The 22,228-nt window shown below is 48.0% G+C and overlaps 1 protein-coding gene across 3 annotated transcripts in view; it reads right to left on the bottom strand.

The window, feature by feature from the left end:
* Window positions 1–22,228, bottom strand: part of CRPPA (CDP-L-ribitol pyrophosphorylase A) — a 251,747-nt gene that overhangs the window by 110,905 nt on the left and 118,614 nt on the right. For all 3 annotated transcript variants that reach the window (XM_088453149.1, XM_088453147.1, XM_088453148.1), the window contains 2 exons: window positions 11,227–11,319; window positions 755–844 (listed from right to left, as the gene is read on the bottom strand). In XM_088453149.1, the coding sequence (XP_088309275.1) occupies window positions 755–844; window positions 11,227–11,319 (183 nt within the window). The remainder of the gene's footprint in view (window positions 1–754; window positions 845–11,226; window positions 11,320–22,228) is intronic.

The following is a 22,228-nucleotide window of genomic DNA, read 5'->3' on the forward strand; positions in this document are numbered from 1 at the left end:
GAGAGAACAGTAGTGTATGAGCCTGGGTTACACCAGGAGAGAACAGTAGTATATGTGCCTGGGTTACACCAGGAGAGAACAGTAGTATATGTGCCTGGGTTACACCAGGAGAGAACAGTAGTATATGTACCTGGGTTACACCAGGAGAGAACAGTAGTATATGTGCCTGGGTTACACCAGGAGAGAACAGTAGTATATGTGCCTGAGTTATACCAGGAGAGAACCTGGTAATCTGCCCCATCCCTGCCTACACTCCTCTCTTAGCATCCCGTAATTCCATTGACACGCCCACAACTAACTTAGCCTACCTGTGAACACCCCATGGCCTCCCTGTTACACCCAATTGGCAGCAAATGGAGATCTGGCTGACTTACATGCCACTAAGAACAATGAGCAGAGATGCGTACATAAGCCTCGGACGATTGGGCAGCGCGGAAAATCATAGATGCAGCCATTTTGTGTGTGACTCAGAATCAGGCCCTACGAGTGTATATGCGGTAGGAGATATAGATTGTACAGCTCCGCTTGGCCAGAATCTGATGTAAATGCCTAAAATTCTCTGCAAAGTGCTACTAAATGTGTGCGCCCAATATAAATAGCTGTTAATAAATAAATTGATCATTTTCAATTTTATGGTTTAAGTGGTTTTTTAATTACGTTTTAAAGGAGAAAGTCTAGTTACAGGGCAACTGCATAAACCGCTGCATTCCTGATATAAGTTAAACATTTCCACCTATCACCTGAGTGCACTTACCGACACAACCACAGATGGGTAGGTTCCAACATTAGCAGTCTGAAGTAAGCCGGTTAGTTTACGGGATTCTTCCACATCAGTTTCCTTCACCTTAAAATTAAATGTAAAACGATGAATTAAGAGTAGATAATAAACCAACAAACTAATTAGAACAACCCTGAAAATCACAGTCTGATGATGCTGAGAAATGTACTAAAATTAATATAATAGAATATAATTAATTTCCAATATATGCTAAAAGACAGCTACATCTCTATTGCCCTGTCTCAATGGGCAATTAGGTGGGGTCGGGCCTTTCCCATTGAAGCAAGTAACGATTTTTTTCGTGAACCACGTGTATGCTGAAGGACGTCATGTGCAGGCTATTCTACCTGCATGGTACGCTCTGCTATAGAGAATGTTTTGCATGGAAACTGTTGTTGACCACGATAGAGGACACATTGAACAAATGTGTTGCTCTACAAGTGGTTTGTATCTTCACTTTGTGATAAGATTTGGAATTAATAAAAAAGATTTTTAATATATGGCTAACACATCCTCTGAAATACCTGTTGCCCAATTTTCTCTTCATTATGGGGGCGATTCAGTTCAACGGGAATTGAATAGCGCTGGCATTCTCTGACCAAAGTGCCGGGCGCGCGGCGCTAAGCAGAAAAACATCTGCACGCCCGGCACTTTGGTCGGATTTCTCCTCGCATCCGAAGGGGGGGTGCGAGATGAAGTCCTTAGCCCGCCCAAACAGCGCGGTGTATTGATTAGCTTCAGGAGATCCCTCCCGTCGCTATTCAACATCGCAATTAATTGAATTCTCCCCTATGAGCTTTACAACTGGCCTCAGAGTGCTCTACTTAAGTAGGGATACTTTAATATTAAACAGCCCTGTATATGAAGCTTGGGTATATAACAAAAAGTAGCCATTAGCTCTCCATCATTTGGTCCCTCCCACAAAAGGAGGAGCCAGACAATGGCACCCATACTGGTGAGACAGAGCATAATAACTTGACTAATTACTTGGGTTATATCTGAAAAAAAGGATATTTGCTGTCCTTTTATTATTCCTGTTGTGATATGTTTTATATCATGGAACTGATGCTATATTACGGATATGGATCCACTAAGGTAAAAATGACGATGGCTTATTTTCTGTCGGGAGTTTGTAAATGATTTGCAAAAGATTTTTAATTGTGCATAAGATTTTGCAAAATATTAACTTTTGTGACAGACTTCCATTTAATGATTAGAATAATAATTTTGTGTAGGCAGAAAATTAGACTGCAGGGGCACCGCGGGGTGGTGATGGGAGGTAGTGGGCGCAAAGAACCTGGGCCTCGGTAGGGGCCCATAAGTAACTAACACCATGAAAGGGAGTAGCAGCACTCAGTCATAACCCCAGTACTCAGGCCAGCCCAATGTCTGGATGGCCCTGCGTGCTACCTGCGACAACTTAAAGAGCGGAAATACAGTTATACATAAAGGGGGTCATTCAGACCCACTGGCGAGCGGCAGTACGCTCGCAAGTGGGTCGATGGTCCCCACTGCGCATGCGCACGACGGAGGGAGCTCCGTCGTGCGCATGCGCGAGACCCGGCGAGCGAAGGACTTTCCATCGCTCCGGGTCTCGCACCAAAGGGGGCGTGCTGTCGATGTTGATTGACAGCACGCCCCCTTTGGTGGGCGTTCCGGGGGCGTGCCTGCCAGACGGAGGCGTTCCTATGGGAACGCCTACCGTCTGAAGCCGGCCCCACTGACATCACTAGTGATGTCAGTGGGAGTGATTTTGGCTCTGATAGAGCCAAAATCACTCCAGGCCTTGCGGTTGAGAAACCCGACCACAGGGTTTCACTCGCAAGTCTGATGGTCAAGACCATCGCGACCATCTTGTTGGACGCTCGTATATGCTGTGGGTGGTGACCCACAGCTATACGAGCGGCCAGGAGGATGCTCCATTTTAATGGAGGTGGGCCCTGATTCAGAGCGAGTGCTCTGGTCAGAGCGTCCGGCTCTGAATCAGGGCCAAAGTACCTTATATAGAGTGACAGAGTGCGGCTTTGTTGGCCACAAGTAGCTTTTTTTTGTTTTTGTTTTAAAAAACATTTTTATTGTATTCAATACGGTAACATTATCAATGTAAAAAAAAAAAAGAGAAAGCGTTGTAATACAGAAAGCAAAACAATAAAATAAATGACAATGACATTAACATTAAAGCTGCATACACACACAACGATTATGTTACCAACGATTTTATGAACGATTTTATGAACGATTTTCTGTCAGATTATCTGTCAGATTATCTGTCAGATTTTTTAAAGTGTAATGAACGATTTTTTTGAACTACAAACGATTTTTGCATTTTCCCTTAATGAAAATCGTTCAGTTGACAAGTCTGACTGAACTACAAACGTGAACGCGCATGAACGATAATCGTTCATCGTTTGACTCAGAAAGTGAACGATTTTTTCCAACGATTATCGTTAAACTATATCGTTTAACGATAATCGTTCAGAAAATCGTGTGTGTATGCAGCTTAAAGAATATGTTTTTGCTATTTGACAGAAAGGAACAATAAAGAGGACAAAGGGAGGAGAGTGAAGGGAGGGAAAGGGGTGGGAGAGGGGAGTAGATGGATAAACAACAGAGAAAACTGTCAATCATATCCGAAATCATTTTCAGAACAAAATATAAAGACATCAGAAGTAAAAATAGAAAATCACAACGGTTAATACTAATACCCCTTTTCCACCTAAATTCCGGGTCTGACCCGGAGTTGGAACAAAGGCCCTCATTCAGACCCACTCGCGAGCGGCAGTCCGCTCGCAAGTGGGTCGATGGTCTGCACTGCGCATGCGCACGACAGAGGGAGCTCCGTCGTGCGCATGCGCGAGACGCGACGAGCGAAGGACTTTCCTTCGCTCGGAGTGTCTCATCAAAGGGGGCGTGCTGTCGATGTTGACTGACAGCACGCCCCCTTTGGTGGGCGTGCCGGGGGCGTGCCTGCCAGACGAAGGCGTTCCCAAGGGAACACCTACCGTCTGAAGCCGGCCCCACTGACATCACTAGTGATGTCAGTGGGAGTGATTTTGGCTCTGATAGAGCCAAAATCACTCCTGGCCTTGCGGTTGAAAAACTCAACCGCAGGCTTTTGCTCGCAGTTTTGATGGTCGCGATGGTCAAGACCATCGCGACCATCATCCTGCACGCTCGTATATGCTGTGGGTGGTGACCCACAGCTATACGAGCGTCCAGGAGGACGCTCCACATTAATGGAGGTGGGCCCTAATTCAGAGCGAGCGCTCTGGTCAGAGCGTCCGGCTCTGTATCAGGGCCAAAGTTCCTATGGACTTCGTAGAAACAGAGATAACAAAGGTAAGTTCTTATCATATCTCTTGTTTTCTACTTCAGGGTCCATAGGGGGTCCACAGGGTTGACCTTGGGGATGTCCCAAAGCAGTTCAACTAAGGGCGGGGACGCTCCTGTGCTGAAAGGAGTACCCGGCGCCCAAAGGATGCATCCTGAGAGGCGAAGGTGTCAAATGCATAGAACCTCAAAAACGTTTGAATTGAAGACCAAGTGGCCGCCTTACACAGCTGAACAGCGGAGGCGCCACGTCTAGCAGCCCAAGAGGGACCCACAGAACGAGTGGAATGAGCCTTAACAGAGGCTGGCACAGGTAAACCCTCCTGTGCATAAGCCTCACAAATAACGGAAAGAAGCCAACGGGCTAACGTTTGCTTGTTGGCAGGCCAACCCCTCTTGTGAAAACCGAAGAGGACAAACAAAGAATCCGACTTCCTAACCGAAGCAGTCCGGTCCACATAGATTCTAAGTGCCGGACTACATCTAAGGAAGCCTCACCAGCTGAAAGATCAGGTGACTGAAAAGCTGGCACAACAAGTTCCTGATTAATGTGGAACTTTGAGACCACTTTGGGCAAAAACTCAGGACGAGTGCGGAGCACCGCTCTGTACTGGTGAAAAATCAGAAAAGGAGGGCGACAGGAAAGCGCCCCCAATTCTGACACCCTCCTGGCAGAAGCAATTGCCAGGAGAAAAACGGTCTTAAACGTCAGCCACTTGAGCTCCACTGACTTAAGCGGCTCAAAAGGAGTACCCTGCAAGACCCGTAGTACCACCACCAAGTCCCAAGGAGCCACCGGAGGCACGAAGGGAGGCTGGAACCTGAGAACACCTTGGAAAAAGGTGTGAACATCTGGCAGTGTAGCAATCCGTCGCTGAAACCACACGGACAAAGCAGACACATGAACCTTCAGAGAGGCCAGGCGTAAGCCGAGGTCCAAACCCGATTGAAGAAACTCCAAGATTCTGGAAACCCGGAACACCTGCGGATCATAGTTTCTGGATTCACACCGCTGAAAATAAGTGCGCCACACCCTGTGGTAAATCCACGCGGAAGCAGGCTTGCGTGCCCTAAGCATGGTACCAATGACCGAACTGGAGAAACCCCTAGACCTCAAGACGGCTGTCTCAAGAGCCACGCCGTCAAAGACAGCCGACCCAGATCCGGGTAAAGGCAGGGCCTTTAAGACAACAGGTCCCGACGCTGAGGAAGAAGGTACGGAGCGTCGATGGAGAGGCACCTCAGATCAGAGTACCAAGGACGTCTGGGCCATGCCGGAGCTACCAGCACGAGCGTGCCACCGTCCTGCTTGAATTTCCGCAGAACCCGAGAAAGCAGGGATATCGGAGGAAACAGATACGCCAGGTGAAACGTCCATTTCACCGACAGTGCTTCTACCAGACAGGCGCCTGCGTCTCTTGTCCTTGACCCGTAAACGGGCAACTTGTGATTGTGACGGGAGGCCATCAAGTCCAGCTCCGGCAGCCCCCACCTGTCCACGAGTAGCTGAAACACCTCTGGGTGAAGCGACCATTCCCCGGGATGCACGTTGTGACGGCTGAGGAAGTCCACCTCCCAATTGAGGACTCCGGGAATGAAGACTGCCGAGATCGCTGGAATGTGACACTCCGCCCAAGCAAGAATGCGAGAACATCCGACATTACTGCCCGACTGCGAGTTCCCCCTTGGTGGTTGATGTACGCCACCGTGGTGGCGTTGTCGGACTGCACCTGAACCGCCCTTCCGTGAAGAGCGGGGCCGGACGACTGCATGGCCCTGTATACTGCCCGCAGTTCCAGGATGTTGATGGAGAGAAGTGCTTCTTTCGCGGACCAACGACCCTGAAGCGATAATGAGCCGGTCACTGCCCCCCAACCCCGGAGATTGGCATCCGTCGTGAGCAGGACCCAGTCCGGGATCCAAAAGGGGCGCCCCTCGACCAGATGCGCTGTCTGAAGCCACCAAGCCAAAGACTGCCGAACCTCCGGGGACAACACCAGCATCTGAGAGCGGATCCGGTGAGGCAACCCGTTCCATTCCGATAGAATCAGCCCCTGCAGGGGCCGGGAATGGAACTGGGCAAATTCCACCATGTCGAATGTCGACACCATGGACCCCAGAACTCTCATAGCCGAATGGACCGACAGGCGGCAACTGCTCAGGCAACTGTGTATCCGCAGCTGCAGGGAGGAGACCTTCTCCGGAGTCAGGAAAATCCGTTGCTGACGAGAATCCAGCAGGGCTCCCAAATGAACCATCCGCTGTTATGGAATCAGGGAGGACTTTTTCCAATTTATCAGCCACCCGTGCGCTTGCAGGCAAGCGATCGTCAGGTGGAGATGTTGAAGCAGTACCTCCGGGGAGCTCGCCAGCAACAGGAGATCGTCCAGATACGGCAGCAGCCGTACATTCTGGTTCCGAAGATGTGCGGCCATGACTGCCATAATCTTCGTGAACACCCTCGGTGCCTTGGAGAGGCCAAAGGGTAGCGCCCGGAACTGAAAATGATGTTGAAGGATAGCGAACCTCAGATACCGCTGGTGCGAAGGTGCTATCGGAACATGGAGGTAGGCGTCCTGGATATCCAGGGACACCATGTAATCCCCCGGTTCCATCGCCAGAATGATGGAATGTAACGTTTCCATCCTGAACTTGGGAGCCCTGAGGAATTTGTTCAGAGACTTCAAGTTGAGGATAGGGCGATGAGAACCATTGGGTTTCTGCACCAGAATAGTACCCCGTCCCTCGTTGTAATTGAGGAACGGGAACAATGACCCCTACTTTCAGCAAGGACTCTATAGCTTCCTGAATCTGTAAAGTCTTGGTCGTATCTTGAGAAGGACTCGTGCAGAAAAACTGGTGGGGCGGTCTGTGTCGAAAAGACAGGGCGTACCCCTGGGAGACCACTTCTCGAACCCAGGCATCCGTGGTGGTATTGTTCCAGCACTGGGCAAATAGAAGAAGTCGGCCTCCCACTCTGGGGTCCCCCAGAGGGAGGCCCATCCCATCAGGCAGAAGGTTTATCCTCCTGCTTGGAAGAAGGGCGCCTGGCACTCCAGGCCTGCTTCTTGGGCTTAGAAGCGGCCTTGGTCGCCGATTGCCTCGGGAAGGACTGACCTTTGGCCTTGCCCTGAACCCGAAAGGACCGAAAGGCAGAGCTCCGTACTTTGGTAGGTGCAGAAGCCGAAGGGAGGAAAGCTGATTTAGACTTAGCTAGAGTATCCACAATTTTGTCCAAGTCTGGACCAAAAAGCAACTCCCCATTAAAAGGTAAGGCCTCCAGTCCCTTTTTGGAGTCTGCGTCAGCTCTCCAAGACCTCAGCCACAAGGACCGACGCGCCGACACAGCGGCAGCCGACACCCGAGAGGTCAGCAGGCTTGCATCTAACGATGCTTCCCCAATGTAGGAAGCCGCATCCCTCATTTGTCCTATCAACGCTCTCTGGATCTCCGGAGCATCTTCCGGAAAGGTATCCTCCAAGGCGTTGGCCCAGCTCTCGATGGCCTTAGCCACCCAAGAGATGGCCATGGATGGACGGGCAACCGCCCCCAAGAGAGAGTAGATAGACTTTAAACAAGTCTCCACTTTCCTGTCCGTGGGATCTTTCAGGGACGAGATCGACGGCAAAGGCAGCGTAGCGCTTTTAATTAAGCGGGTAACGTGGGAATCCACGGCAGGCGGAGTTTCCCACTTCCTGCAATGAGCCTCAGGAAAAGGATAGTTTGAAGCCAACCGTTTCTGCGGTTGGAACCTCTTGCTGGGCAACTGCCAGGCCCCTGCCATATGATCCGTTAACTGATCAGACAGGGGAAAAACCGTCGAAGCTACCTTGGTCTTCTTAAAATTAGGGTACTTCGACCTGGGAGCCGGCACACCCTCCTCTATATGAAGGATGGCCCGCACCGCCCTAACCAATGCCGGTACATTAATGGAGGACTTAGCCTCCACCTCCTGGGCCCCAGCATCCGAGTCAGAGTCTTCATGGATCTCCCCGTCATCCGAAGACACGTCCGTGTCCGTAAACTGTGCCGCCAATGAAGCCGAAACGGTTCGCTTGGACGTCCTTGGTGGCAAACCACTGTGCAACATAGTTTGAAAGGCCGATGACGAAGCCGCCAGGCTCTGAACAGAGCTGGAGAGGACATCCACCCAGGGAGGGGGTGCCGTTTGAGGATACCCCTGAAACGGTACCATCGACTGCTGTGGTACCGTGGGAGATTGCATGTACACAGGCAAACCCGCATAAGGACCCACAGTCTGAGACCCGGGAGGAGACTGCACCAGACGCGTCACGCCCGGGGAACGGGGGATGGTAGGCTGGGGCAACGCCCTAGAAGGGCCCGCAGTCGGGCCCGCCACCTGGTCCGCGATCGACGCCAGCACTTGTGTAAACATCGCCCACGGAGGATCCTGCGCCACTGGGGGTTTAGAGGGACCAGGTACCAGCTGGCACCGTCCACACAGACCGTCCTGAGACAAATCCGCCCCGTCAACCCCTGCCGAACAGCGTCGGCAGGAAAACAACACAGGAGCCACGGAGCGCTCCTTCTCCTCATCAGACATTACACAAAACTTTTGCAATAAAAAATGTATCACCGAAAAGAGGTAAAGGCGTATAACACCTGCGCACTCCCAAGTATGCAACACAAACAGCCCACAATCTGGTACTGAGTAGCACACCGCAGTACAAATACGTAGATCTATATAAGTGAGGTATACAGAAAGAACACCCCTCCCCCATGCACCTGCGGGCCGTAGGAGAAGGAAAGGGATAGGTAAAAAGCTGACAGTAAGTAGAAAAAGCACAGACAGCAGCACTAGCAATAGTCACATACCATGCAGGAAGTTATACTCACTGCACCTTCCGCTACAATCAACCTCCCAGATTCAGTGTCTGGGAGGGCTATAGCGCTGCGAACACTGTCCTTTGCAGGGGGAGAGGTACGCAGGGGGACTGGTCCACTGTATCCGCCTGGGAGCTCTGCGATGCTGCCTGGAAGATGGCCGCCGGAGAGCACTGAGGAGGAGTGGCCAGGAGATAACAGCCCAACGACGCCAGCACACATGAGAGAAGGCGCGCTGGGCTGAGGAGAGGAGCCACTAAAGCAGGGAAGGCTGCCTCCCCTGCTAGTACTAAACCCCCGGGGAAGCCGGTTCCCCGCCGGTACTTACACCCCGGGGGTCAGCGGTCACGCGGGGTATTCCTGAAGAGGGGGAGCCTGCCGCCGCTACTAGCGCCGCCGGTCTGTCCCCAGAGACCGGCGGCTGAAAGACTGCATTTTTCTTCCCCCGCGTGCAGCGCGAAGCGCTACACACGGCTTACCTGGCCCCGTAGAATCCGGCAGCAGTCAGTGGGAGCTCCCGGAGCCACGTTAGTACTGACTCCGGGGTCCCGCTGCGATCCCCAGATCAGTACTGGCGTTGCAGCGCCAGCGGGGCTGTTGGAGCGGCAGCATGGACATCCAGATGGACAGTCTTATGCTGCCGCTCTGAAGATAGTAAAAAATAAAATAATAAAATCTTCTTCTTGTTTGCAAAAAATTTAAATTAAAGCTTAGGGGCTGCTTATGCAGCCCCACTGCCCAGGGTGACCCGACTCCGGCCGGGCACCAACTAAAACTGAGGTGCCTGTGGTCGGGGGCGGGGAATAGAGGAGGACGGACCCAAGTGCATCCTGGGAGCAGCAAAGCTTTAACTGCGTGGTGCCCGTGGATCCAGATCCAGCTATACCCCAAGGTCAACCCTGTGGACCCCCTATGGACCCTGAAGTAGAAAGAGTGAAGTTAACAATTCGATCTTCAACATTTCTATAGAGGGGACTGTCCTTGAAAGCCAGTGATGTCAAATACATTTTCTAGCCAAAGTTGTCAGAATTCTTCATTATGGTAACACAGTTTTGAGCAATAAAACTGGAGACCAGGAGGTGAAGTCTGCTAGGAGAAATGGTTCCCAGGTATATGGTAGCTGCTTTCCTGTGATCTGTTGTATAAAACTATAGACCTTGTACCAACAGTTTTTAATTTGGGAGCATTGCCATACATTATAAATATTATATATATTTTTTAAATGCAATCCACAACTTATTTCCAACGTATGCCTGGTCTGCAAATGCGTACAACTAAGGAGTGGTGATCGGAGCTGAATTGGGCCTGCAGATGTGGGCAGCGGGCATGGTGAACGTGGGCAGCGGTCATGCGGATACCGCCAGAGTACAGTAAAGGGGCGTACAGATGCCAAATGTGACTAAAAACGTATGTGTATCCAGGGGTTTGACATGCAAGTGCTAAAACCCTGGTGTAAGGGTAACACTAATTAATAATGACTTATGTGTGATGGGACGCAAACTTTAAAACACACCTAGCTATACGAATCCACTGAAACGGCTGCAACTGTAGAATACAACACATGGTTGGGTAAGGGCACAACTGTATAAGTGTTGTCATTAAGTTTGCTAAGTGTAAATTAGGCAATTTTGCACTATTCATGCCCGAAACAGTGCCAAATGCGCACCGGAAAGCACTTCATACGGGCAGAAATTTAGTATCTTACTTTTAAAATAACAATTTAAATGATAAACTACTCTCACTTTGCAGCTAACGTTGCACCAGCTCCTCTGTTAGAAAATACAAAAGTGCTTAATTGAGACAGGAAATGGGAAATCCTGCCTCAATTAAGGCTAAAATCATACTATAAGTATTGCTATATGCAACAGAAAGCTATACAGGAATGGGACAAAATATTGCACAACATAGATCTCTAATAAATAAATGTGGAAAGTGCTAGAAACTAACGATTAAAAAGAAAAACAATCCATGAAATGGGTGGAGAATGGGGAACATAGGCGCATACATGACCTTGTATTATACTGTATGGGTAATAATATGAATAACAGCAGAAAACAATGGAGGATAAAAATAAAGTAAGAAGTTATCGTGCGAATGGAAAGGACCAGAAGACGTTGGTAACATGACACAGACAACAAGTAACACAGAAATCTTCTAATGACGTACAGTAGCTCTATAATGAGCACTGTATGCCTACAAGGAGGTGATTAGAATTCTTACAGCACAATGGACACATTGTTACTAGGGTAATTGCATTGTTTCTATTAACTCACATTTATACAGACATAGTTGTAGCATTGTCCCTGAAAAATGCTCTGCACGTCGTGAAGGGTTCTGCACATGGATGAAGATATCGCCTTTACGTGCTACAAAACAAAACCAAAACACAATGTTACTGCTATCTATATTATTAACTAAATGTTATCCACATTTCATATATAGCAATAGCACCAGGAACCCACTGTAAGCACAAATGCCCAATACTGGATACATCATTGTAAACTCACTACTGACTTTGGGATGTAGTCAAAATGTCGACGCTGTTAAAATGTCTACGTTGGACATGTGCAGAATGTCGACATGTTCACAATTGTGAAATGCTGACATTCTGCACGGACTGGCAGAGGGGTGTTAGGGGTGGGCTGCGGGAGGGAAGGTTTAGAGTTAGGCACTAGGGGAAGGCTTAGGGTTAGCGATACTCCCTGCCGGAAGCTGCGTATGCTCCACGGGAAGTCAACAGGATGTCGCTGCCGGACCCGCTGTAAGTCACCACTAGACCACGGTTGCAAAGTCGACATGAGACATGTTGACATTGCAGCCGTGTCAATGTGATGTCAACAAAATATACCACACTCACTGATTTTATCTGGGCAGGATCAATTTAGAAGTGTCTGACATGCAGTCAATGGGGCAAAGGGCAACAATCCACAGCAATGAGATATAAGGGGGGGGGATTCGATTAACCGTGAGGTTCTGGAAGGTAAACATTGCTGCTTCTTTTTGCTCAAACCCTTTGGAGGAGCCAACAAAAAATAAGCATTGTTTACTAGCATATGGGCCTGTTTCAGAACCGCACGCAGAGAAGCGGCATATGTCGCTTTCACACTGCGCAGGTGTCCGAGATGAACTTTAGCATCTTGGCGGATTCACAGACCTATTCAGGGTAACACGGAAGTCAGCCGGATCTCAACTTGTGTTACTGGGGGGTCAATGGGACGTTCGCAAATAGAGGTAAGAGTGCGCAAAGATGCCGCAATTTCAGAGGGATAAATTGCACCCAGGATAGGGCCGGTAATGATGGTGAGGACGGCTGCTCTCACAAGTGGGTGTACAGGGACGAGGCGGCCGACTCAGGCGTCCACCGCTATTTTCAGGCACACAATGCTCCCGCATATGCGTCCACTTTGCGTTCGCCTTTAGTGCGCAGCTGCATATGTCACATGGATACCTCAAGCATAATTAAAATTGACCCCCAGTATCATATAGTCAGACTAAAAAACATCATCATCATGGAACAATTCAGATGTTCCTTTTGCATTGTTTCATTAAATGAACCTCATTGAGTAATATATAACAACGGAAACCAGGCAAAAACTTAGATTTATCAAAATACACATTTACTATGTTATGTATAATTAGATATACAGCAATTCAGCTCAGACGTTATATTTAAACTATAGTTTTGAATCAAAATCCTTTTTTTAAAATTATTATTATGCTCCTAGTAATTGTTATTTTGATTAGTTTGCACCTATGTCCTGCAGGTGTCACTGTTGCTACCGATGTCCATCAAGAGGTTTCTCTGCGAGTTTCACCTCAAAATTGAAGGCGGCGCCGGCACCAATATCAAGTGTAAAACTCACTTTAGACTTTAAAATTTGAGGTCAAACCAGCAGCTTCATAAATACACTTAAGCTGGGTATACACCTTTGCGATCACTTGGCTGATTGGGTAAACGCCCCCGATCAGCCGAGTACTGTGTCCCCAGCTTGCCCCTGCGCGAGCTCCATACACACTGTGCTATAAACCCAATGGTCTACATACAAATCTGATGTTTTGGGATCTGCGCACATGCAGAACAGGTCCTAAGTGATTGCTTTCAGTCCCCTCTTAGTCACAGCAAGATCGACATGCTGCTGCATTTGGGGAGCAGAGACCAGGACCGTTCTACAAACATGGGACGTTTGGCCCCGATGTTTCGCAGGCGTGCCAAGCCCAGGGTTTGCGTCATTGGACGCAGACTTCCGGCTGACCAGTTGCGATGGACAGTCTGAGTAAGTTTCGCCACAAACAGGCCAAGGGCTGCAACCATGGTGACCGGTCGCTATGGTGATCTGCTGCTGCATCTTCAGATGCAGCACTCGGATCGCAGATGAATGCAAGACGTGTCTATTTCCTACAGATGCATCCTGTTGCATTTGCATTTCACTTGTACGGTATTGCACAGTCGCTTCCCTGCCGCTGTGCAATACTATTTATATCAGAATCAGGCCCTCGGTGCGTACGGGCTTCTATGGGATCGGGAGGTCGAGCCGATAAATATTAAACAGCACATAAGATACGAACTCCCGATCCCGACCACTGCAGCAGCGTTACCGGCAGATTATCGGCTAGCGCTCCGGCATACACACCTATACAATCGTTATCAGGTGATCGGGCCGAGGAATGTATATGTGTGTCTGTGTACCCAGCTTTAGTCTGCAATTAAAAGCTCTGACTACAGATGTAGTCCGTATCAAATTGTCTTTTAAATCTGGGCGAATCCGCAGCCATGATGTTCTCCACGCGGTACAAGCCTTGTGTAACGCGAATGTCATGCACCAAACCATTGATACGTTTTACCTTGCAACAAAATACTTCACTGCATGTGTTGCTGTTGGATCACAGTAAATAAATGAGGTTGCCATGGAAAAGGCAGTTTACACTGAATGACATTGTGACCTTATATATTCATAAAATAGGAGGAGATTCTACAAAGATGACCTTGATGAAAGATAACTTCTTATACTTCACAAGAGGTTTGTGTTAGGAGTGAGCGGATTCGGTTCTACTCGGTTCCGTTCGGATTTAAAAACCGAATCTTATTGGGTATCAGCTGTCACGAGTTTTGGATAGCCAATAAGATTCGGTTTTTAAAACCGAACGGAACCGAGTAGAACCGAATCCGAATCCGCTCACCCCTAGTTTGTGTGAAACAAAATATTACCCTCAGTGTAAATTTCACATAAGTGGATATTCCATCTCTGATTATTTTCTATGCAGCTCAGTAGGAAGGACGTTCAATGACCCAAATCAAAATCCATAAGATCACTGACATGTGCGTAGAGTCATTTATCTATTCTGGCAGTGAAGTCAATTTAAAAAACTGACAGCTACTGTACATGTCTAACAATGTGTAGCTGGAGATCAAAGAAGCTGCTGGATCCGATCGGGAAAGAAATTTACTGTAGGACATTTTCTGCCCGTCCTCTATGCATGGAAGAATTTCACTGTCTCCAGCCAGTAACTAAAATCATATGTGCACGTTCACATCTCTATATGCGATGCTTGGAGCAGACAGTGTGGGGGAGGTCTTAGGGATCAAGGCTGCTTTAATAACAATGTGTAATATGGTGCATTTGCAATGGGGTTATAACATTGGGGGGTGGACAATTACACTTTAAAGCTGAGAACACTGGATGTGAGAATGGGAGCCCGGGATGGGACCGCGGAGACCCTGCGAGGGACGCCCGGCGGACGAGTACACTTAATTATCCGAGGGCCATCGCTTCTATAAATGCACACACTGGAGTCACGTAGAAGCCTTCATTGCTGAAGACATGTACGGTAAGTCGCGGTTGGCTTCTTGCTGTGAGAAGGATGGATCTTAGAAGGATTCAAGTTCAAGCAATTAGCGAGTCCCATTTTGAAACTGTCAGCTGATGAGACATGACTGTCCCGAGCCAACTGCTTGGAGAGAACACAAGCGGTGTCCAAATGTGCATCCCAGATGCAGCGAGAGTCCAGATGAGGATTTACAATGGCCAACAGAGAGCAAGTGTAGTGGGAGGCAAAAGAACAGTGCAAAGCTCCTTTAGGACAGGGTAGATAGCCTTAGCTCTAAGGACACCCTAGACCACCAGGGAGTCCCAGACACATTGTGGGTATTAACCAATGGATGCCTACTTATGGCACTAGGCACGAAAACCCCACACTGAGGATACACCCCTGTCAGGCTCAAAGGCCTAGCTTCTCCTCAAGTCTTCCTCTGCATAATGGGCATTGGGCTCTGATTGACTGAACTAAGCTGCTGACCACCACATTGCACTCTTTTCTATGACCCTACCAGGACCAAGCCTAGCAGCAGCACTGGGCATCGTTATATGAGGGCACTAGGTCCTATTCAGTTTTGGCTTTATGTAAATGCCCAGTATAGTAGGAATTAGGCCTACTCTGGCAGCAGCTAAGATGGGCCCACATTAGGAAGTGACCCAACACACTTAAAATAGGTCACTGTGAGGGCATTAGGCCCACAGAAGAAGTGCAAGACACTGCCATACAGGGTCCCAAGTCCTACACATCCCTACTAGAGGGATGTTCCCCCAGTATTCAGTCTGTAGTTATTCTGCTGCACATGACATTGAAACACATGCCCAGGGCTCCTCCTGACAGCCCAGAAATGAGATTATCTGTCCGGAGGCTGGAAGCTTGCTCATCTTAGACGGGCAGTGTTCGGGAAATCTACTGGGCAGGTGACGTCACAGTCTGTGTGCTACTGCTGGGCAGCTACTCTCTGCTACTCCACCTTCTGTCTGCCATACGAATGGCCTACTCTGAGTAATCATTCTCCTGGCCGCAGGCATTACTGGAGTCAGTGTGTGCTGGACGGCATTTCAGATCAAACTGGACCTTCAGTTGTAAAGATAAGTAAGCTGTAAAGGGCTGGGCTAGCATGAGGGAGTTCTGAGGACTGAGCCATATAAAGGGGCATGGCATTGCTGAGGTTCTCCAAAGCTGGCATATAAACGGGCATGGTATGATTAAGGGGTCTTGAAGGCTGGCTTATAAAGGAGCAAGACTTATGGGGCACTGAAACAGGCATATAAAGAGACATTAGGGGGCTCCAGGCTGACATATAAGGGCATGTGGAGGCTCTAAGACATATAAAGGGGCATGAGGGGGCTCTGAGGCATATAAAGTGACATTGGGGGCTCCGGGATGGCATATAAGGGCATGTGGAGGCTCTAAGACATATAACGGGGCATGAGGGGGCTCTGAGGCATATAAAGTGACATTAGGGGGCTCCGGGCTGGCATATAAGGGCATGTGGAGGCTCTAAGACATATAAAGGGGCATGAGGGGGCTCTGAGGCATATAAAGGGACAGGAGAAGGCTCTGGGCTTGTATAGAAAGGAGCATGAGGGGTTATTTATTAGTGGTAAGAAAATGGACTTAAAGCTGACAAGCAAAATAGTTGTAACCCTACTTTATACTTTTAGCAATGCCCCTGTCCAGGATTCTGAATATGAAAAGGTGGTAACCATGGACACTGCTCCTTCCACTACATAACTCACAGTCTGTGGTTTCCTGCTGCCTCTATTCCCCTCCTCAAATCATGTCACTGTCCCATGAAGCTCAGTCCTCACTGACACATCACTCATCTCCTGATATACTCTGTGCTGCTGGCTCTTCTCCTTCCACTATATAACTCTCAGCCTGTGGCTTCCCACTGCCTCCATTCCCCTCCTCACATCATGTCACATGCAGCCCTGTCCTCACTAATACTTAATAAGTACACGTCATATTCTTCTATCAGATCAATACGAAATGTAGTTATGATTCCGACAGACGGCATACCGGCTGTTGAAATCCCAGCATCGGAATCCCAACCCGGGACTAAACATTGGCGCCTAAATACAGACGCCAGTTTAGATACTGACACCGGAAACCCGAACATAAGTATAGCAGCGCCGGTTTAGGTGTTAGCCACCTTGGGAGGGTGGGAGGGTTAGGTTTAGGCACCACGGGGGGATTGGGGTTAGGCTAAGGCACCACTGGGGGAGGGATAGGCATTAAGGGGGCAGGGTTAGGTTCAGGCCCAAACGGGGAGCGTTAGGGTGCAAGAAGGGAGGGTTAGGGTTAGAGGCAGAAGCGGGGAGGGTTAGCATACTTACGTACCCCTGTCGGGATACTGAGCATCGGGATGCCGCTGTCGGTATTTTGGCAGCTGGCATTCCGACTGCCAGTATTTCATACCCAAGCCGATTAATACATTCATTTCCTGAAATAATTTGCAATGCTGTGAACAAGAAACGTATAGTAGGTTACATTATCATCACCCACTTCAAAACCAGCAACATAATGGATGAGCAAGAGATAACTATTGCATAAAAAGGTGGTCTGACACTAATCAAGCAGTGTGGGTGATCAGAACACCAGTCATTGCTGGAGAGAATACTCCAGGAGGGTAATGACCTGGATTTAAGAGGTAATTAAATTCTTGTAGAAGATTCTATACCTGTAAGTAGTTATACAATGTATGTAGCAGTGTAGCACATGTGTGTGTACAACTGAGTGCATGCATGTTTGCCTGGGACAGATGTACTGATGAAGTGATCTGTACAATTACCTGCTAGCTATTCTTCCCTCTTAATGAATGACATGTTTGCTAATAAAAGGTCCATTTCACTGCAATTGTTGCATGAATTCCCATTTCTTAGGCACAGAGGAAGATCATCTAAAGGGGTCACTTAGTTTAAAATGTACCATTATAATGAGATTTAATTAGGGTTTCAGAATACAAGCATGCTGATTAGCTTATTGTATTCAATGTGAGAATATTCTTTCCTCTGGAAATCCCGTTCTGAGGACACTAATGAATTATGCCGTTGAGTAAGATGCCACTATGCAATTAAATAATAATAATATATAATATAAAATGAACTACAAATAAAATTAGTAAAATTCATTCTAATTGTCACTGCAGTAATAAATAAAATCACACAGCTACATATATACGAAGCGATAATAGCTTTACTTGAACTCAACAACTATTGTCGTTTTTGTTTCCCAAAAATGAAGTTAACTTCATATTTGTTCTGTGAACATTTTCTTCTTGCAAAATCAAAGTTATGGTAGACTTACCTTGATAACTCTTTTTCTTCGAAGTCCATAGGGTCCACAGGGATACCATGGGGTAATGTGGTTGGAGAGAACCAGGCATCAAACAGTTAAAGCTTTCAGCTCCCAGGATGCCTCGGGTCCTCCTCCATATATACCTGGCCCCCAGCCACAGGCCTTCAGTTTTGTAAACAAGCCTCAAGGCAGGAGAAGGACAGAGGCGAAGGAAGACCAATCAGACACCAGAAACCAATCGTACACCAGTACACCAGAAACACTCTCACACAAGATGAGGGAATCCGTGACAGAAAGAATAAATATGTGCGTCAGGGTGGGTGCCCTGTGGACCCTATGGACTTCGAAGAAAAGGAGTTATCAAGGTAAGTCTACAATAACTCAAATTTTCATCTTCAGGGTCCATAGGGATCCACAGGGATACCATGGGGATGTCCTAAGGCAGTTCCCCTAAGGGTGGGGGATACTCCTGAGCAGAAAGGAGAACTCGTCTCCCAAAGGAAGCATCCTGAGAGGGAAAAGTATCAAAGGCAAAGAACCTGAGAAAAGTGTGGACAGAAGACCATGTGGCTGCCTTCCACAATTGTTCAGCATAGGCACCACGACTAAAAGTCCATGATAGCCCTACAGACCGAGTAGAATGCACTGTCACCATGTTTGGGACAAGGAGATCAGCCTGTTTATACACCTGAGAGATAGTCATACGTAACCATCTCGCCAGAGTCTACTTATTAGCTGGCCATCCTCGTTTGTAAAAAACATACAATATAAAAAGAGCATCTGATTTTCTAACTAACTGAGTTTGTACGCTCCACATATATACATACGAAGAGCACGAACTACATCCAGGAAGGCTTCACCTACAGAGATGTCTGGAGCCTGAAAAGATGTAACTACAATTTCTTCATTTACATGAAAACGGGACACCACCTTAGGAAGGTAACCCTCCCTTGTACGAAGAACAGCTTTATCCTGGTGAAAATCAAAAATGGGGAGCAACAAAAGAGCATTGCCAAATCAGAGACTCTGCATGCAGAAGAGATAGCGAGAAGTAATGAAGCAATCTTTCTCTGGAACCAGACTGACAATGCAGAAACCTGCACTCTCAAAGTGGCCAGGCGGAGACCAAGGTCTAAACCAGCCTGGAGAAAAGCCAGTACCCGGGAAACCCTAAACAACTTAGGGTCATACTTCCTGTGGGAACACCATTGACCAACAGAATGACACACCTTGTAATAGACCCTGTAATAGATGCAGGCTTTCATGCTCCAAGCATCGTTTGAATCACAGAGCTGGAAAAACCTTCTTAAGGTGGAAGATTCAAGAGCCACGCCGTGAAAGCCAGATGAGGTCAATCCGGATGCCGGCAGGGACCCTGCGTTAACAGATCCTGCCATAGAGGAAGAGGATACGGACTGTCTATGGATAGATTATGTATGTCGGTGAACCAATGACGTCTGGGCCAAGCCGAAGCCACTAATATTATTATTCCGTCTTCCTGCTTGAATTCCTGAGGACTCTTGGGAGGAGGGAAATTGGAGGACATAGTTACATCAGCTTGAAGTCCCATCTTACTGTCAGTGCATCCACGAATGCTGTTGATGAGTCTATGGACCCGTACCTGGGGACCTTGTGGTTGTGACGTGATCCCATGAGATCTATGTCTGGTAGACCCCATTTGTTCACCAGCAGCTGAAACACTCTCGGGTGGAGAGACCACTCTCCGGAATGTGTGTATGTCCTGACGACTTAGAAAGTCTGCTTCCCAATAGAAGACTCCCGGTATGAATATTGCCGAGATTGCCGGAAGATGACGTTCTGCCCAAATCACCTCCTTCACTGCTGCATGACTTCGTGCGCCTCCCTGATGATTGAGATAGGCCACTTTAGTCGCGTTGTCGGACTGGATCTGGACCGGCCTGCCCTGGAGCAGGTCCTGTGCCATGATCAGTGCTTTGTATACTGTTCACAGTTCCAGAATATTTATTGGCAGATGACTTTCCTGATTTGTCCATCTTCCCTGAAAAGTGTGATGACCCGTCACTTCCCTCCATCCGCGAAGACTGGTGTCCGTGGTGAGAAGCACCCAATTTGGAATCCAGAATGGGCGCCCGTTGTCCAAATGATCCTTTCTTAGCAACCACAGGAGGGAGAGACGAACCTCTGGAGTGAGATGGATCCTCTGGGACTTATTAGATTATACTGTCCATTCTACATGGAGAAAGTCAATTTTTGCAGAGGCCTGGAGTGAAACTGAGCATACCCCACAATGTCGAAAGCCGATACCATTGATCCCAAGACCTTATAGACCTGATACCCTTTGCTTGCGTAGCAGTTTGCATACTCTCAATGATAGGGCCACAATCTTGTCCTCTGGTAGAAAGACCCTTTGTGTCTGAGAGTCCAGAAGTGCTCCCAGATGTACCATATGCTGTGTTGGAGAAAGAGATAATTTCTTCCAATTGATGATGCAGATGTGCTTCTGCAGGCAGGCTATGGCCAGCTGAAGATGGTGTTGTTAAACTACTGGAGTTTGTGCCCATATCAGAAGGTCATCCAGATATGGTAGTATTCTGACTCCCTGATGACTGAGATAGACCGTCATGACTGCCATTATCTTGGTAAATACCCGAGGGTCTGTTGATAGGCCAAAGGGCATCGCCTGGAATTGGTAATGTTGCTTTAGGATAGAAAACCGTAGAAATTGTTGGTGGGATGGCGTAATAGGCACATGCAGATACGCATCCTCAATATCCAGGGAAACCAAAAAATCCTCAGGTTCCATTGCCAAAATAATTGACCGGAGAGTTTCCATATGGAACCTGGGTACATGAATAAACCTGTTGAGAGTTTGTAGATTTAGAATAGGGCGATGAGACCCATTTGGTTTCTGAACCAAAAATAGATTGGAATAATAACCCCTTCCTTTTTGTAACACAGGAACCGGTATTATTACCCCTACCTGCAGCAGGAAAAGAATGGCCTCCTGAAAGGTCACTTTTACCGCACCTGATGGAGGAATTGTGCAAAAAAACTTCTGGGGAGGATGCCTCCAGAAAGTGATGGTATACCCCAGAAACCACTTCTCAGACCCAGGCATCTGTTGTTGTTTGATGCCAGCAATCCGCAAACTGAAGAAGTCGGCCCCCCCACCCTGGGATCCACCAGGAGGAGGCCTGCCCCATCAGGCCGAGGGTTTGTCGTTCGGCTTAGAAGCTGGACGTCTGGCTGGCCTAGACCTCCTAGTTTGTCGCCTGGTTGTCCTGTGAAAACTAGACTGTCTGGAAGACTGTTCCTTTGCTCGTCCCTGAGGACGAAAAGAAAACAGCCTAGACTTCAATGTAGCCGTAGATGGCAGACCTGCGGATTTTGAAGCCGCCAGAGTAGCTATTATCTTATCTAACTCTGCTCCAAAAAGTATATTTCCATTAAAAGGTAAGGTTTCCAGAGCCTTCTTTGATCTTGTATCAGCTTTCCAGTATCTTAACCAAAAGGACCCTGCACGCCACTACTGACGTTGCTGATGCTTTAGAAGTTAAAATTCCAGCATCTATTGCAGCTCCCCCCAAATAGGAGGCCGCTTCCTGTATGTGGGAGATATACTTCATCTGTTCTCTGGTAGCATCTGGCAGAGAGTCTTCCAGTGCCCCTGTCCATTCTTCAACAGCTTTGGCTACCCAGAGAAGCAGCCCCCGATGATCAAAATATTGTCTTAAGACATGTTTCAATTTTCCTTTCTGTAGAATCCTTCAGAGAAGATGCTGACAGAATAGGCAATGTAGCATTTCTGACTAAGTGCGTCACGTGAGCATCCACAGGAGGTACCTCCCACAATCAGAAGCTGGAAAAGGATCCAACAATATTAATCTTTTATGCACATAAAACCATTTATCAGGGTTACCCCATGCATCTTCCATAAGCTCAGTGATCTGCTCAGATTTAGGAAACCCAGTTTTGACCACCTTCTGGTGTTTAAACATTGGAGCCTTCTTACTAGGAGCTGGTTCATCAACCTGAATATCTAGGATTGATTTAACCACCCTCACCAAAGAAGGAACATCCACTGAGGACGTATGGACCTCTTCCCCCGAGCTAGACCCTGGAGAAGAGCCCTGCGCATCATCTGATTCGTCTGATGATGCGTCTGAATCCATATGCTGA

Source organism: Taudactylus pleione, unplaced genomic scaffold, assembly GCF_031769625.1.
Source record: "Taudactylus pleione unplaced genomic scaffold, aTauple2 ptg000571l, whole genome shotgun sequence".
In the NCBI taxonomy this organism is placed as follows: domain Eukaryota; kingdom Metazoa; phylum Chordata; class Amphibia; order Anura; family Myobatrachidae; genus Taudactylus; species Taudactylus pleione.